General features: G+C 39.0%; 2 protein-coding genes across 5 annotated transcripts in view; one reads left to right on the top strand and one right to left on the bottom strand.

Moving 5' to 3' along the window:
- The window catches only part of tpst1 (tyrosylprotein sulfotransferase 1), a gene marked incomplete at its 3' end in the record, with an annotated part of 837,181 nt that overhangs the window by 226,311 nt on the left and 595,956 nt on the right, over window positions 1–14,914 (bottom strand).
- sorl1 (sortilin-related receptor, L(DLR class) A repeats containing) overlaps window positions 1–14,914 on the top strand; it is a 94,603-nt gene that overhangs the window by 22,730 nt on the left and 56,959 nt on the right. For all 4 annotated transcript variants that reach the window (XM_046074868.1, XM_046074867.1, XM_046074866.1 and 1 more), the window contains exons 3-6: window positions 2,903–3,037; window positions 5,448–5,609; window positions 6,923–6,990; window positions 13,815–13,995. In XM_046074868.1, the coding sequence (XP_045930824.1) occupies window positions 2,903–3,037; window positions 5,448–5,609; window positions 6,923–6,990; window positions 13,815–13,995 (546 nt within the window). The remainder of the gene's footprint in view (window positions 1–2,902; window positions 3,038–5,447; window positions 5,610–6,922; window positions 6,991–13,814; window positions 13,996–14,914) is intronic.

The raw sequence follows: 14,914 nt of genomic DNA, 5'->3' as shown, positions 1-14,914 counted from the left end.
CAGACCGACAGACAGACAGACAGACAGACAGACAGACAGACAGACTGACAGACAGACTGACAGACTGACAGACACACAGACAGACACACACACACAGACACAGACAGACACACAGACACACACACACAGACACACACACACACACAGACACAGACACACACACACACAGACACAGACACACACACAGACAGACAGACAGACAGACAGACACAGACAGACAGACAGACACACACAGACAGACACACACACACAGACACACAGACACACACACACAGACACACAGACAGACACACACAGACAGACACACAGACAGACAGACACAGACAGACACACACACACAGACACAGACAGACAGACAGACACACAGACACACACAGACACAGACACACACAGACACACACAGACACAGACACAGACACAGACACAGACACAGACACAGACACAGACACACACACAGACACAGACACAGACACACACACAGACACAGACACACACACAGACACACACACAGACACACACACAGACAGCTAAACGACTGAAACCCTCTTTAGTGTTTTCTTTATGAAGGTTTCTTAAGGGTTATATTGATTTTTGTCTGACAAAAATATTTTACAAGTTTGTATTATATTCTCCCGCTAAAAGGTTCCATTCAGTCCAATGTTTGATCTGTTTTGGTTAATAAAATAGGTAATCAAACATCATCCATCATATAAGAGACCGACATCGCCAACAGACATTATCTGATGAGATTTTGGGCCAGTGTCTGCCCAAAGTAACAGCCGACCCATGTGTAACACTTTTTACAACCTCACTGAGTTCTAATTAGACCATAAAGACTTAAGGTATAATTAAAAGTATAAAGTTTATCTCGCATACAGACCCACAGCTGTGGAGGCAAATGTTTGAAAGAGTAGACATTTTTAAATGTTTAATTGTCTCCCAAGGGATGTAGTCGAGGGGATACTCAAGCCTTTTTGTTAATTGCAGATTAATGGAATGATTTCATTTTCAAATTCAGTAATAATGTCCCGACAATTTGAGGATTTCTTTTCATCTAACTTGTGATTCTTTGCTATAAATGGTGATGGCGCATTATGTAGTTGTCTTTTATTGAGGTCCTCCAGTGGTTCAAAAGAGAGAAATGCCAGTTTCCTTAAGTAAACTTCCTTTGTGAGCATAGAAAAAAATTACAATTTAGCCCACATTTCTTAGGTTAAATTAGTGGTATATTAACTGTTAAGGACGCCAGAACGCTACACTGTTGCTGACAGCTCTGCACTGTGACAGGTTTTTGACCTTCAGTAAAGCTATGAGGAAGGCGTTGCATCAACGCGTTTGTTAGACTTAAAGGATAGACACACTGAGTGTAAACAAGAAAACACCTTTAAGCTAACGTTAGCTTCACAGACTGACAGGATGAGCTACTTCACAGCCTGAAATCCTGGATGTCAGCTTAAATCGATGTTTTAATCATGTGCTGAAAGGTTTACTTGGAAATTCTTCTGTTCACCATCTGTCTCTCATTTACACAACTACCAAGCTACTTGCTTGCTAGCTACCTGCTGGATAAATGTCTGAAATTAACAGTTGGGGTGTTTATGTGTTTAATTATAAAAATAATTTTATGCACAGCAAAAAGCTCATTTTTTTTAAATTTAATGTGTTCCAGAGTGGTGTCTTCTTCTGTGAAACCATGTTTGAAAGGGTGTGTCCAGGGCTCTCAAGTTTTTATTTGAATTTTTAATATTTCTTCTTTTTTTTTTTTTTTAACACAAACACACATACGCTTTGATTACTTTACGCTTTAATTACTTGTTTAATGAAATGTATGGGGTTGATTGTTCTTTTGTTGTATGTATGATGCTTTGGCAATATTGTTGTTGTTACACATTCATGCCAATAAAGCTCATTTGAATTGGAGAGAGAGAGATATAAAAATAATAAATAAAAAACACTAAGACAAAAACACTTTGCAAACATTTCCCAAATATACCTCTAATTCATATCAGACACACAGAAACTCCCCTATTTACTGGGAGAAATGCCAAAATGTGAAATAATTGCTGCAAAATATGTCTCCTCATGCCATGAAGTGAGGACATCCAGTCGAACCTCAGACTAACAAATAATTGTACAGATATTCAAATTATTATTATTTTGATTGTTTGATATTTTAGTAATTGTTTTGTTTTTACATTTAATACTGATTTATTTTTTTTTTCATATTATTATTATTTTTTAATCAATTATTTTTTTTATTTTTTGTGTATTAATATATACACACACACATGTTACGGTTTCATTTATTTATTTATTTTATTTTTTTAATATATTTTTAACACACGCACACACACACACACACTTACCGATTTATTTCTTTTATTTTAATTTTTAATATATATTTATAACCGTCGTAGGGGACATTTTTTCTGCTTTTCCTTCAATGCAGTACAGTGCAGAGGATGGAGAGTTTTTGATTGCATCTATAATAATTTAGCACGAATTTGGCTGTACTCCCCAACATCAGCTGCTCTCACTATATTTGATCACAGGCAATTGATTTTGTCCTGGAAAGAGAAAAAAAAAGATTCGGTACCTGCAGTTACTTCATCCATCGGGTCTTGTGCTTCCAACTTCCACTCAGTGTGTGCACGTGCATCCATGTTTGTTGATTTTATAACTCTCACATAATTCATTTTAAGTAGCTACAGCTCAGTAAATGTACAGGTGACACTAGAGCAGGTGAATTCAGCAGTGACACTGTTATGCGCTGTGCTTGCGACTTGAAAACTGCACTCTTTCAAATAGCAATTTTGCTATCCAGAACCATGCTGTTTGTGCAGTTATTATGGACCATAAGGTGTAGTCAGTGCTTACTCCCTCTTCTCCTGTTTGTCTCCAGGTCTACGTGTCCAATGACTATGGGACCACTTTCACTCTTATCTCCGACAAGTTCCAGCTTTCAGATGTCAAGGCCAAGGACAGCAACAAGCAGGTCATCTCCCAGTTCTACCACAGCCCTGCAGACAACAGGAGGGTAAGTCCCAGTCAGTACTACTTACAGACTAAGGTGTGCAATATTGTCACATGCTCTTTAAAACACATGAAGTTAACTGCTCCTGGGCAACGAGGAAGTGCACTGCTGAAGGTGAGGTCATAAAAAGGAGGTGATTTGTACAGTAGAGGGGTCTCTGTAGGCAAGACTTGAATTATGATGTCAGCTGCACGCATAATGAACACAATCCACCATCAGGTACAGTAGATGGAATATCAAATGTGTCATATAGAAAAGAACTGCATGAATCCTTAAAGATCGCTGAGTTCTCACTGGATTGTTCTCACCCTAGGAAGTTTTGCGGGGGTACCACACTTTTTCCATTTGACCGTGATGGAAGCCATTGTGCTCTTGGGTACTGTTTATGTGTTAGGATTGTGATCCTTTTATTAAACATCTTCTGCAACCTGTTCCTGAACACACACATATCTTGGAGGTTTCATCTTGGAGGACTTCCTGGCTTTGGTGGATTGTTGACATACACATATTTTGGCCTTTTCAAAAAATCAGTTGGAGTTGGAGACTGTTTGACTGAACTTCAGTAAAGTTCAAAGTTCTATTATTTGCTCTACTTCTAATAGCTAGAATGGCTGTAGTGCAAATAAAAAATCAGTTCCAAAACCCTAAGTCTGATATGAGGTCCAAAATAGGTGATAAACCAGGAGCTTCTTCTGAATAAAAGGAAGTTGGTTGGACATCATGGCTTTGGTACACCAACATACACTGTGAATATCCTGCAACTTTCTAAAACAAGCAAGAAGGCAGAGCTTAAAGCTAGCTGTCATAAAAAAAGGGCGAGACAGGATAACGTAACGGCACTCAGTTGTACACATGGAAAATGACTGGAAAGTAGCTGTAGCGATGAATGACAAAAGGGACCTTGAGAGAGAAGTGGGCATGATTATTGGATCTTTGGTTTCGGAAAATTACCAAAGTTGTCAGACACACTGTCCCAGATTTTTAGTCTGAAAGGTGTGGGCGATGGTGGTTTCACACACCGATTAGCTATCCAATATGCCTTTTTATTTGAAGCATACTGATGCCTTGAGCAAAACACGAGGACTGGGGACGTTAACCTTAGGAAGGTAGCATTTATGAAAAATGACCAAGTCATTGTTCCTTTGGTTTGTCCTAGATAAAGTGTCTCAAAAAGATGAAGGGACAGAATAGATAAAGGCCACTGGAGCAAGGCTTTTTATAAGTGTGACCAGGTTTTAGGCGAGTAACCTACAATGTGTTAATGGAATGTGGTTGTGTAGACTGGGGAAAGTTCTGCTTGTATTTGTATAGCACCTTTCTAGTCTTCCGACCACTCAAAGCGCTGTTGCACTACATCACATTTACCAATTCACACACATTCATACATTGAGCCCACATGCTTATTCAGAAACTAACATTCACACACATTTCTACACCGATGGAATGACCTTATTCGTCATTGCATCAGGGATTATAAGGAAAACATAAGCGGTGAACATAAAAGCTCAGTCTCTGCACGTGGAGAATAGCATGTTCTCTCGGGGCTGACAAGAGTGTCAGATTTGAGTGTGTCTGGACAAGGAGGGGGGTGTGGATAAGTGCAAGTAGACAGAGATGAAGCGACGGTACTGGACAAATATAGGTTAGGCAGAGAGAACAAAGAGCAGAATCTTCTCTTGTGCTACTGCATAATATTAGGAAGTCAGTCAGAGAGTTGCATAATCAAGTGAACAAAGCCTCACTGTGGTTGGTTGGTTAGTTAGTTAGTTCACAGGCCTGGCAGATAGCTCGCAAAACATGTTTGAGTAAAGAGTCAGAGGGTTATTGCACCTTTTGTAATTCAGACTGTTGGAATCATCATCTATCATCACTTTTGCATTGAATTTACTTTTATTTCTTAGTTTATTTCTTCCTCCTGGTTTTCATCTGGTGGTGCTTTTAAAGTATTTATTTATTCTTCCTAAGATTTTAATGCGTTTGAAAGGAGATGTACCCTGAACAGGATAACAGGGTACAAAATCTACCCAGCATATTACACCGTTGGTGTATCGTGATTCTGGCTGTCATCTGTGCGGCTACACTGTGCCCTGCTTACACAGACTTGAGTGGTTATTGGGAATACAGTGACACAGCACATCAAAGCGATCTGAGAAAAGTGGGATTAGCGCAGTACAATTACATAATCCAATGGTGGAATGGGACTGGTGGGTATACGAGAGTTAATGGGGCACTGAATATGTAAGATGACTTTTTATACATTTCAGTATTTCCGTTTGAAGTTCATATTACTAGGAAATGATCAAATTAGCTCAGAAACAACATCATACTTTTGACTTAATGTATTGCAAATGCATCCAGGATTTGTCTAATGTCCTATGTTTTGTGCTAAAGTGGGTATTTTCTTTTTCTTCAGTACCTTTTTGTAGACTCCACCAACAACTACCTGTGGAACACCTTTGACTTCTGTAAGAGCGTCCAGGGCTTCTCCCTGCCCTTCAAACCGACAGACCTGCTGCTCCACAGCGGGAGATCCAACCTGGTTCTTGGCTACGACAGCTCTCACCCGAACAAACAGGTAAAGACTGGCTCCACCTGCAGCAGCAGCTTTATCGTCATGGGTTGTAATCTAATCGTTGTTGATCAAACCTCATGTGTGATAGCACGGCCATATTAGGGCTGGACAATGAAACATTAACAATCGCAATATAATTTTTTTTCCATAACAGTACAACAAATGTTCAATAAATATTCCATAAATGTTTGACTTTATTCACTTGAATCATACACGAAATACGACTTAATTTTTTTTATTAAGATGTTTATTTTGTTGAGGAAAAAGGACTGAAAAAAGCGTATTCTTAATTTTACTCGTGCATATTTGTTGACAAAGAATTTATTATAATTTGTTTTGAATGTTCTACCTCAGATTTGTGAAGCGATCCATTGACCATAAAGAAGTTTACACCACAATTAACCATCAGGTTTCTTCACTCAGGAGCAAAAATCAGCCTTTAAACTCGAAAGAAAGAACGATTTGATATTTATCGTGATAATTATTGATATCGAAAGATATGATATGATATTTTATAGTGATAACATTTTTGGCCATAACGTCCAGCCCTAGGCCATATAAAGTATAAAACTGCTTTGAATCGATTTATTAGACTGCTTGAAGTGCCTGAAAGCTGCACTGCCCTTGTGATTTTTAGTCACTTCTTGTTTATATTATATTTTGCGATTATTTTGTCAGATATTACGATTAGTGATATGATTCACGATTAATGGGAATGATCATTTTAGCATTTTCACAAAAAAAAATAAAACCCTATTACAGTTATGATGATGTGATAGTTGTAGGCCCGGACATCTCCGCAACATTATATGCATTATAATATTGTTTTGCCACATTTTACCTTTATCAAAAATATGCAGCTTCTGTGAATTGGGCTTGGCCTGATTGTGATTTGGATAATATTTTCATGTATTGTGCCGCCCTAATTTGTAGTCATAGATAGATAGATAGATAGTGTGTGTGTGTATATGTATATATATATATATATGTGTGTATGTGTGTGTATATATATATATATATATATATATATATATATATATATATATATTAGTGTATAAGTGAATTCATATTCTTCAACTTTCAGTATATGGTAACCAAGAGATGAAACTATTGGTTGCTTAGCTTTTTTGCACAAATGCTTATTTTTCTTGACTTCAATCACAATAGCACCAAACGGCTCTCCAGTTTTTTCCTTGTCACATGGGTAAGAGCCAAAATGAGGGAATGAGCATGACCTACATTTTTACAGTGCACCATCCCCCTCTTCTTCTACTACTTCTCCCTCTCCTCACGCTGTCTCTCTCCTCCCCCCGTAGCTGTGGAAATCAGACGACTTTGGGGAGACATGGGTGTTGATCCAAGAGCATGTGAAGACCTACTTTTGGTAAGACAACCGTTGTCTCAGCTCACAAACAAGCACAATATGCAATGAAGTGTGTCCATACTCCATGTGAGAAATATCCTGAGCTGACTCTGTGCTGCATTCAGCGTCTCAGTAGATGTAGGAAAGAGTAAATACAGCCTTCCAGAAAATATCAGTCAAGGCAGTATCACAAAAAATATGTTTCTCCTTAGCTTTCAGGTGATGATTACTAACAAATACTGTAGTACTGTAATAGAAAATACTGTAGTAGCCATCATTAATGCCCTGCTCAGTGGGATGAATCTATGAACAATCACCCTGTTTTAAAGGCTGACTTAATATTAGGAGAGGCACTTTCATCTCATTCATTTACCTAATGTGTTTTCTGAAATACACTGAACAAAATTATAAATGCAACACTTTTGTTTTTTGCCCCCATTCATCATGACAATCCATCCACCTCACAGTTGTGGCATATCAAGATGCTGATCAGACAGCATGGGTATTGCACAGGTGTGCCTTAGGCTCGGCAAAGGAGAAGTGCTCTCTGACACAGATTTTGACAGATTTCTGAACAAATTTGTAGAGAAAGAGGCCTTTTGTGTACATAGAGACAGTCTTAGATCTTTAAGTTCAGCTCATGATGGGGGGAAAAACAAAAGTGTTGCGTGTATAATTTTTTATTAGTGTATATGGATTGGATCTTAAAGCCCCTGAAAGCTTGGCGTCAAGTATTTCTCTAAAACAATAAATATTCACAACTAAAATGAGGTGAGGTGACACATCAGTGGGTCTTTATTGGTGCTTGTTCTTTGAAGTCAGCTTGATTTGTCGGGGCCCTTAAGGTATTTATCAGTTGTTTATTGGGCCCTGCCAAGCTCTGCCCGGTTGATACTACATCCTGGCACCCGGGCAGAAAGCCCATTGACAGACCGAGGGGTCGAGTGAACACTGGCTTTACCTAAAAACTGAGATAGATAATTTTAAACATTATTACTCTCAATTCCATCTTATGAGACTACTGTGATGCATTTGGATGTCCTGCTCCTTGTCTTGCTACCTCAGGTGTTTATTGACGTGTTTAATGATGTTTGCAATACATCCTTCATTCAGTTTGTTCATGGCAGCACCAACAGATTCTTTCTAAATTGCTGTTCATAAAGATGGCCCCCAGAGTTCAGGCAGGATAAATGGTACTCATGGAAATATGAACATGACATTAAAAATGTGAAGATAAATAATATAATATATAAAATGTTAACAGTGGCTTTGCAGCTTCTTTGTCCTCATGGTGCTGATATTTGCTAAGATTGGTGGAGTGTTTAAATGATTTACTTTGTATAAAACATAACATGACTCACTGCAATCAAACCCAGCTTTTCACCCCCGGGATCGATTTGTATTACAACATAAACAGACCAGTAGCATTTGTCTCTGAGCAAGAGAAAAGATTATTCCTGCTGTGAATCCATATTGTTGATTTGTTGTCTGCTTTAACCCAGTTTGACAAAAGCTAATATATAGCTTTGGTGTTAATGTAGCCCTTCTTTTAAAGTCTTTTGAACTGCACTGTTGCCAACAGCAAGACAATGAAATCCGTGACTGCAAATCCCTTCTCCGGGCTCAACGCTTCAGCAGTCTGAGTCTGTTACTTTAAATTTAAATGAAAGCAGTATAAGGCAGTGCTTAGGACTCTAGAAAACAACAGCTGAGGGAAAATGAGGAAACAGCACCATCAGGCCATTCTGATGTCTGCTAGTTGATAAATGAGTTTTCAGATGAATACATGTCTCCCACCCCCTGTCTCTGCATCTCCTACTGTCCAAGGTCACCTTTAGATAGATGACACGGAGCTTCTGGTCACCCTCACAGCGGCTCCTTGGTGAAGCCTAATTACTTTTTGCTCTGTCAACGGAATTCTGTCACTGATAACAAGATAACGCACAGTGTGCCTGCACAGACCCACTTACACACCTCACCTAGATCATGTTCACTATATTGTAGAATTGAAAGGCACCTGATTGGAATACTGATAGACTGGAAACCAACTACAGAAAGGTTATTTTTTATTTATTTTTTTTTTAATATGAGAACATGAGTGTTGATACTTGGCAGCCAACACTTCTTCATACATAGAAAACAAAATATATTTAGGGCAAATTTCAGGGTATTATGTGGACTGAAACTCATATCCAGATCTTCAAGTGTTTGTAATTGGCACTGTATGAAAAACAGACCATAACAATAAAAGCAAAGGAGTATTAAAAATTCTCATTTGAAAATTGCATGTTCAAACACTTTAAACAGATTAAATGAGAGTCTCACTTTAATCACTTCACTTAAAGCGGTTGAAGGTTGAGATGAAGTGTACGCGTTGTTGCAATGTCATTAAAATGAACTCTGTAGGCAGCTAAATTATCACTGAAAGTAAGTTCCTGTTTAAGCGAAACACCTGAAAGCAGATGAACTGTTTGCTGATTTGCTGGTTAGTTAGAAAGGAAAGCAGCTTAAATGGCAGTTGATGTATGTAGCAATTAAAACACATTAACTTTCAGCTGAAGTTGACGTGAAAATGAAGAGAAAGTGTTGTTGACTGCCATGAGTGTGGGTTGAGGTTTTTTTCCCCCATCAGCCAAACTAAAACCGTTGACTCTATGATTTCTCTATAAACAAATTCCTTTTCCCTGTCAAAAGTCTATTTGATGTAACTGAATCCATTTCTAAACACTTCTCTCCCCAGTGACGCCACATTTTGTACTATCATTCCTCGTTATTCATTGATGAAAACTAACTCCAACGTCTTTAATGAATTCAGGAAGCTCTACTCGAGACAGCTAGGTCTGCTAATTTATTTATATGAGCAGAAAAATATGCGTAGCCACTAATATGATGAAGCTTAATATTTGTAACTATGCTTCAGATTTTTGTAAAGTCATTATATCTCACTTTTCATCTCAGCAGATATAATTTATTCCCTTCTGACATTTGTCTTCTCATCCTCCTCCTGTCAGACAGTTTCTGTACTGTTAGATGAAAATGAGTGAAAACTGAGTCATTTCGGCCATATCCATCATGTAATAAGGTAACCCCCCCCCCACCCCCCGCAGTCACTTGAAACCTATTTAGAAAGACGATGATGGATGCCTGTAGCCCTCTTGCATATGTGAAGCAAAGCAGTGTGACAAAAAAAGTTTAATTGATAAGCAATAAAATGTAGAGTTGCTAAATTTAATTCACTGAAGTGTTTTTGCTCTAAAGCCTTACTTGGTCTGGAATGACCAGAAGTTTATGGTGGCTGTTGTTCGCTAATGTTAACTAAAGTTTGCTAACATTAGCTAACAACAGCCACCATAAGCTACTGGGCATACCAATGACTTTCTGACTCCTCTCTACTTGGGCTTCTGTTACGCTACATTTTAGCATCTCACAGGAAACATTTTAATGGTTTTATCACAAAAGTTAAACAAGTAGACAACTGATCATCACTCACCAAGAACCACGCAAAGTTTTCAGGCAAATTTGTTTTTTGTTCATTTTCCCTACACATTAAATGCAACAAAGTTTGAAAAATGTGTTCTTCAAGTGTTCTTCATCTATTAAGTACTCTTAATGTAGCTCAGATAGAGAATCTTTAGTCATTCTATGTTCATAGACTTCCTGATAATTAAACTATTGATGACATTTAGTGGTCAGCCAGTAAGAGCTGATTAAGTCTAAGTTAAAGCTATGCCAAAGCAGTGGTACACCAGCCAAGAGAAACTGCAAATTATCTGATTACAAATAAAGATTAATCTTAACCCCCCCCAGTGGCTCCATTCAATTTGGGTCTAATCCTGTTTGTTCTAGCTTTAGCAAAGGGCGCTACTGCTGCAGATCAGTCTTAAGGCGTTGAAAGCCAAAGAGGCTCAAGCCTGACTCTCAGGCTGCTGCTGGATGTGATTCAAACATACCCAATCTGATGGGTCGGTCCCCCACCCAACTCCTAATCCTCTGATCTCACTGCTAGGAGACAGGCGGAGTGGCAAAATCCTCTGTGTATACAATGAGAAGTACAATCCCTTTTTCCATATGGATTACAGACAATGACACAAATTGTGCAGACAGAGTGATTTTAAATGCAATAAGAGAAACAGAGGGAACATGGAAAAAGATGGGGCAGAGGGGGGAAGGTTAACAAGGACCACATGACACTAGCAAATATGTCTTTGCAAAGTCAACATTGCTTTGTGTGTTTGTTTTTCTTTTGTTTCCTCAAACAGGCCAATTGACATGTTGACTATGAGGGCTGTTACTTTTTATTCAAATCTTCAAATTAATGTATCCGTGATAGGATCAAATTCACAATCCACTGTTTATTTGCGCAACAGGCCAAGCCTCGTCACTGTGGTCTGTTGTGTGGCCGGTTGCCCTATAAGTAAACTAGACTAGTGTTGTTATTTTTCTTTACCACAAACTGGAGGAAACTAGCAAGCCATGCTGATCGGATAATTATGACACCAAACCATCTGAGAAGTAAGAATTTTGGATTCTACAGCACAGATAGGAAAAAAATGTGAATAAAGATAAGGCTTTTCTGAGACTTTTTAAAATGCAACTGCCTTACTGTCACGTTAGCATGTCGCGATAGCGTGTTATGCTAACTTGTCACTCCGGTGAGGCAGTGAAGGCACCGTGAATGACATTGTGAGTACTACAATGTATTTTAGGTTAGGCCACGGGGGTTGCGATTTGTTAATTGAAGTATTTTTTTTTAAATTGGGGCAGCCCTATTGACTAAATAGGAAATTTAGGATATTTTAAATGTAAAAATTGAATTGCGCCTGAAGGTTTCACCTCAGTTATGATGGCTTGTTTAATTATATTATATATTATATTTGTTCCATTGTGTATGAGATGCCATGCATGTTTGGACTGAAAATAGTTTATTACAAACTAGGCAGTTGGCAGTCTATATAAAAAAAAAAATAAAAAAAATAAAAAAGGGTGGTATTTTCCCTCAAAAATATTTCAGGGAAACCCTAATCAAATGTCAAACAGAACTGGCAGAAAATGAGAAACTGCCAAAAAGGGGCGGAGGGATTTTTAGGAAGTGTTTAGGAGGGGCTGAGATCAATACAAAGGACGGGACAGAGACAGACTGCGAATAGCCCTGCGTGCACTCTCAGTCCAGACAGTGTCCATCAGTTGAACAGGGACCTTTTGAAAGAATGCCACAGAGGCCGAGCCGAGACACTGCTCTCTCTGTTTAGCTCTCGAGACTCAGGAGGAAAACACACTGATTTGGAAGGCAGACGATAAGAGCCAGTGAATCTCCTTCATTCATGCTGGCTGGCTGTCCATGCCACGGTTTTGGAACACCCTTGCTGTACACTTGTGGCCACAAATAGTTTGACCACACTGTTTTTCAAGGTTGACACACAGACAGATATTTTCGGTTTGAACATGCTGATAGTCTGTATTTTATGCTGACATTTATTATCTTGAAATGTTGCCATTTTTGAAAAAAAAAATGACAGGGATGCTTTGTCAGAGTGAATAGCCTCTGTATAAGCCAGAACTATAATAATAGAGTTATTTTAGGTTGTTTAGCAACCTCCTAAGGCAGAATTCAGTCCTTGTTTGTCAGACTGACACCTCTGAAGATGTTGAGTAAAGTTCCCCATGCTAGAATGATTTCTTAAAGGAGACATCTAAAGGAAAACACCCTGGATAAGGATATGCTGGATACGATTGCAGGACAAACACACAGACAACAATCTTTTATCCATTTGTTGTCTGTGTGCAGTTTGGAGTCTTAACCTCGCGTTACCTTCATGTCTGGGAAGTGTGGGGAAAAAACAATTCTCCTAAGGAAATCAGAGAATTGCTTCTTCTTCAGTACAGTGTGATGTTCATTTAGTTAATTATGGTCCCATTTAGAGTAAAATAGACGATAAAGCGGGGAATGCTTTAGGGCGTGGCTACCTTGTGATTGACAAGTTGCTACAACTGCGACCTGTCAGACGGAGCAATACATATCCCCAGCTCCACCCTCTCGCCCAAATACTTCTAGTTCCAAAAAACCAAGATGGCGACAAAATGACAAACTCTGAGGCTTCAGTACAGTAGTCCACAATCCAATGGGTGACATCACGGTGGCTATTTAACTATTTTTATACAGTCTATGGGTGTGATTGAAACCCTGAACCTTCGTGTGTGTGTGTGTGTGTGTGTGTGTGTGTGTGTGTGTGTGTGTGTGTGTGTGTGTGTGTCAGTCAGTGCACAGTGAAGTCAGCATACCTGAATTAATTACTGTCAGAGGTGATTTTATCACTTTTAAAGTGTCTATATTGGTCCACACCACGGAGTGTTAATTTAACTCTTTTTGGAGTGTTGGTACCTTAACACTAGTTTAGTGTCATTTTATACTCTTTTTGGAGTTAAAATTTAACGCTTCTTAACACCGACCAGTGTTAGTTTTTCTAACTAACTCTCTGAGGAACATTTGTTAAACACACAAGTGTTAGCCCCATAACATTTTAAGGTATGAATAGAGCTTTTCCATATTCTTAAAAAAAGTTTTATAAATAAAGGTGTTGGCTTTTCAGATACACAGCCACAACAGAACCACTGCGCTATGAAACCCATTATTACCCATGGCTTGCGCCACGCCACGGCGGTTTGTTGCTGCGTCAAGCAACACGCAGCGGACCGCTTGTTTCAGGAAGAATTGACTAACAAAATGTTTCTCATGTTCTCCCATTTTCATCCTTTCTCCCTCACCTGCCCTTACTTTCCCCATAACTCTTTACTTCCTTACCTCCAATCCACCTTCTGTCAACCCACTCTCTCCTTCCTTATCTCAGGGGCGTGGAGCCCTACGACCCCCCAACCACTGTGCTGGTCCAGAGACACGAGCCCCAGGGTGTCTCCACTATACTCAGCAGCACCGACTTCTTCCAGAGTGAACTGAACCGCAGAGTGATCTTGGAGCAGGTCGACAGCTTCCAGCTCCGAGACAAGTACATGTTCGCCACCACCACACGGGTAAGAGAGCGGGGGGGGGGGCAGCTGAACACTCACGTACCTTTGGCTTTTTGGACTGTTGATCAAACAAAGGACGCTTCATTTAGGTTTTTGTTGTATATTGAAGGCATTAAGTCCTAGACTGTGAGCCTTAAAGGTCTAGTTCCATATTTTGGAAAATACATTATTTTCTGTCTTTGAGATGAAGTGATACCACACTCTCTTGGCTCTATGTACATAGCTGGAGATGGGACATGGTTAGCCTAGCTTAGCATAGACTGGAGGCAGTTAGACAGCTAGTCTGGTTTGGTCCAAAGTAAAAAAACAAAAAAAAATACACATACCAACACCTCTAAAGCTTATAAATTGATAATTAATAAACAGAAATGTAGTTTGTTGCATCTGCACCCAAAATGAAATGTAAAAATGACAATTAGGAGTAGTTTTTGAGCAGTATATTTCTTGGCGAACAACAGGTGGGGGCAGTATCTTAAGTCAGCATCACAGAGTCTTGCGGGTGCAGAGACTAAACCTGTGCTCATGACTGATCTGGCAACCAGTGCTATTGCTCTGCACAGAAATGCTGGGCGGATGGATAAACTGTTGTTCCCCATGAAATAGTTTCACCACCTAACTCCAAATAAAACCACAAGATTTCTGTTCTTTGACAGTGTCACACTAGCTGTTTCCCCTGGCTGCCATACTGTGTACTGTGTAAATGGGCTAACCACATCAACATATGGAGCTCCAGTTCTATAATTAGTGTATTAGGTATCAGTCTTTTCAACTCACTCGTGAATAAGCACATTATTTCCCTAAATGTATGTTTTTATTACATAAAACATGCTGTTAAAATCTTCTTAAAAAGCCTGTAAAGTTATTCCTAAATCAGCAGCAGGAATGAAGCAGTTCCTGGAAAAAGTTTTGTTTCTAAACAGTT

The sequence above is a fragment of the Micropterus dolomieu genome, linkage group LG17, assembly GCF_021292245.1.
Source record: "Micropterus dolomieu isolate WLL.071019.BEF.003 ecotype Adirondacks linkage group LG17, ASM2129224v1, whole genome shotgun sequence".
NCBI lineage: Eukaryota > Metazoa > Chordata > Actinopteri > Centrarchiformes > Centrarchidae > Micropterus > Micropterus dolomieu.
The sequence above is the reverse complement of the archived record's forward strand: the minus strand, read 5'-3'. Positions and strand labels throughout refer to the sequence as shown.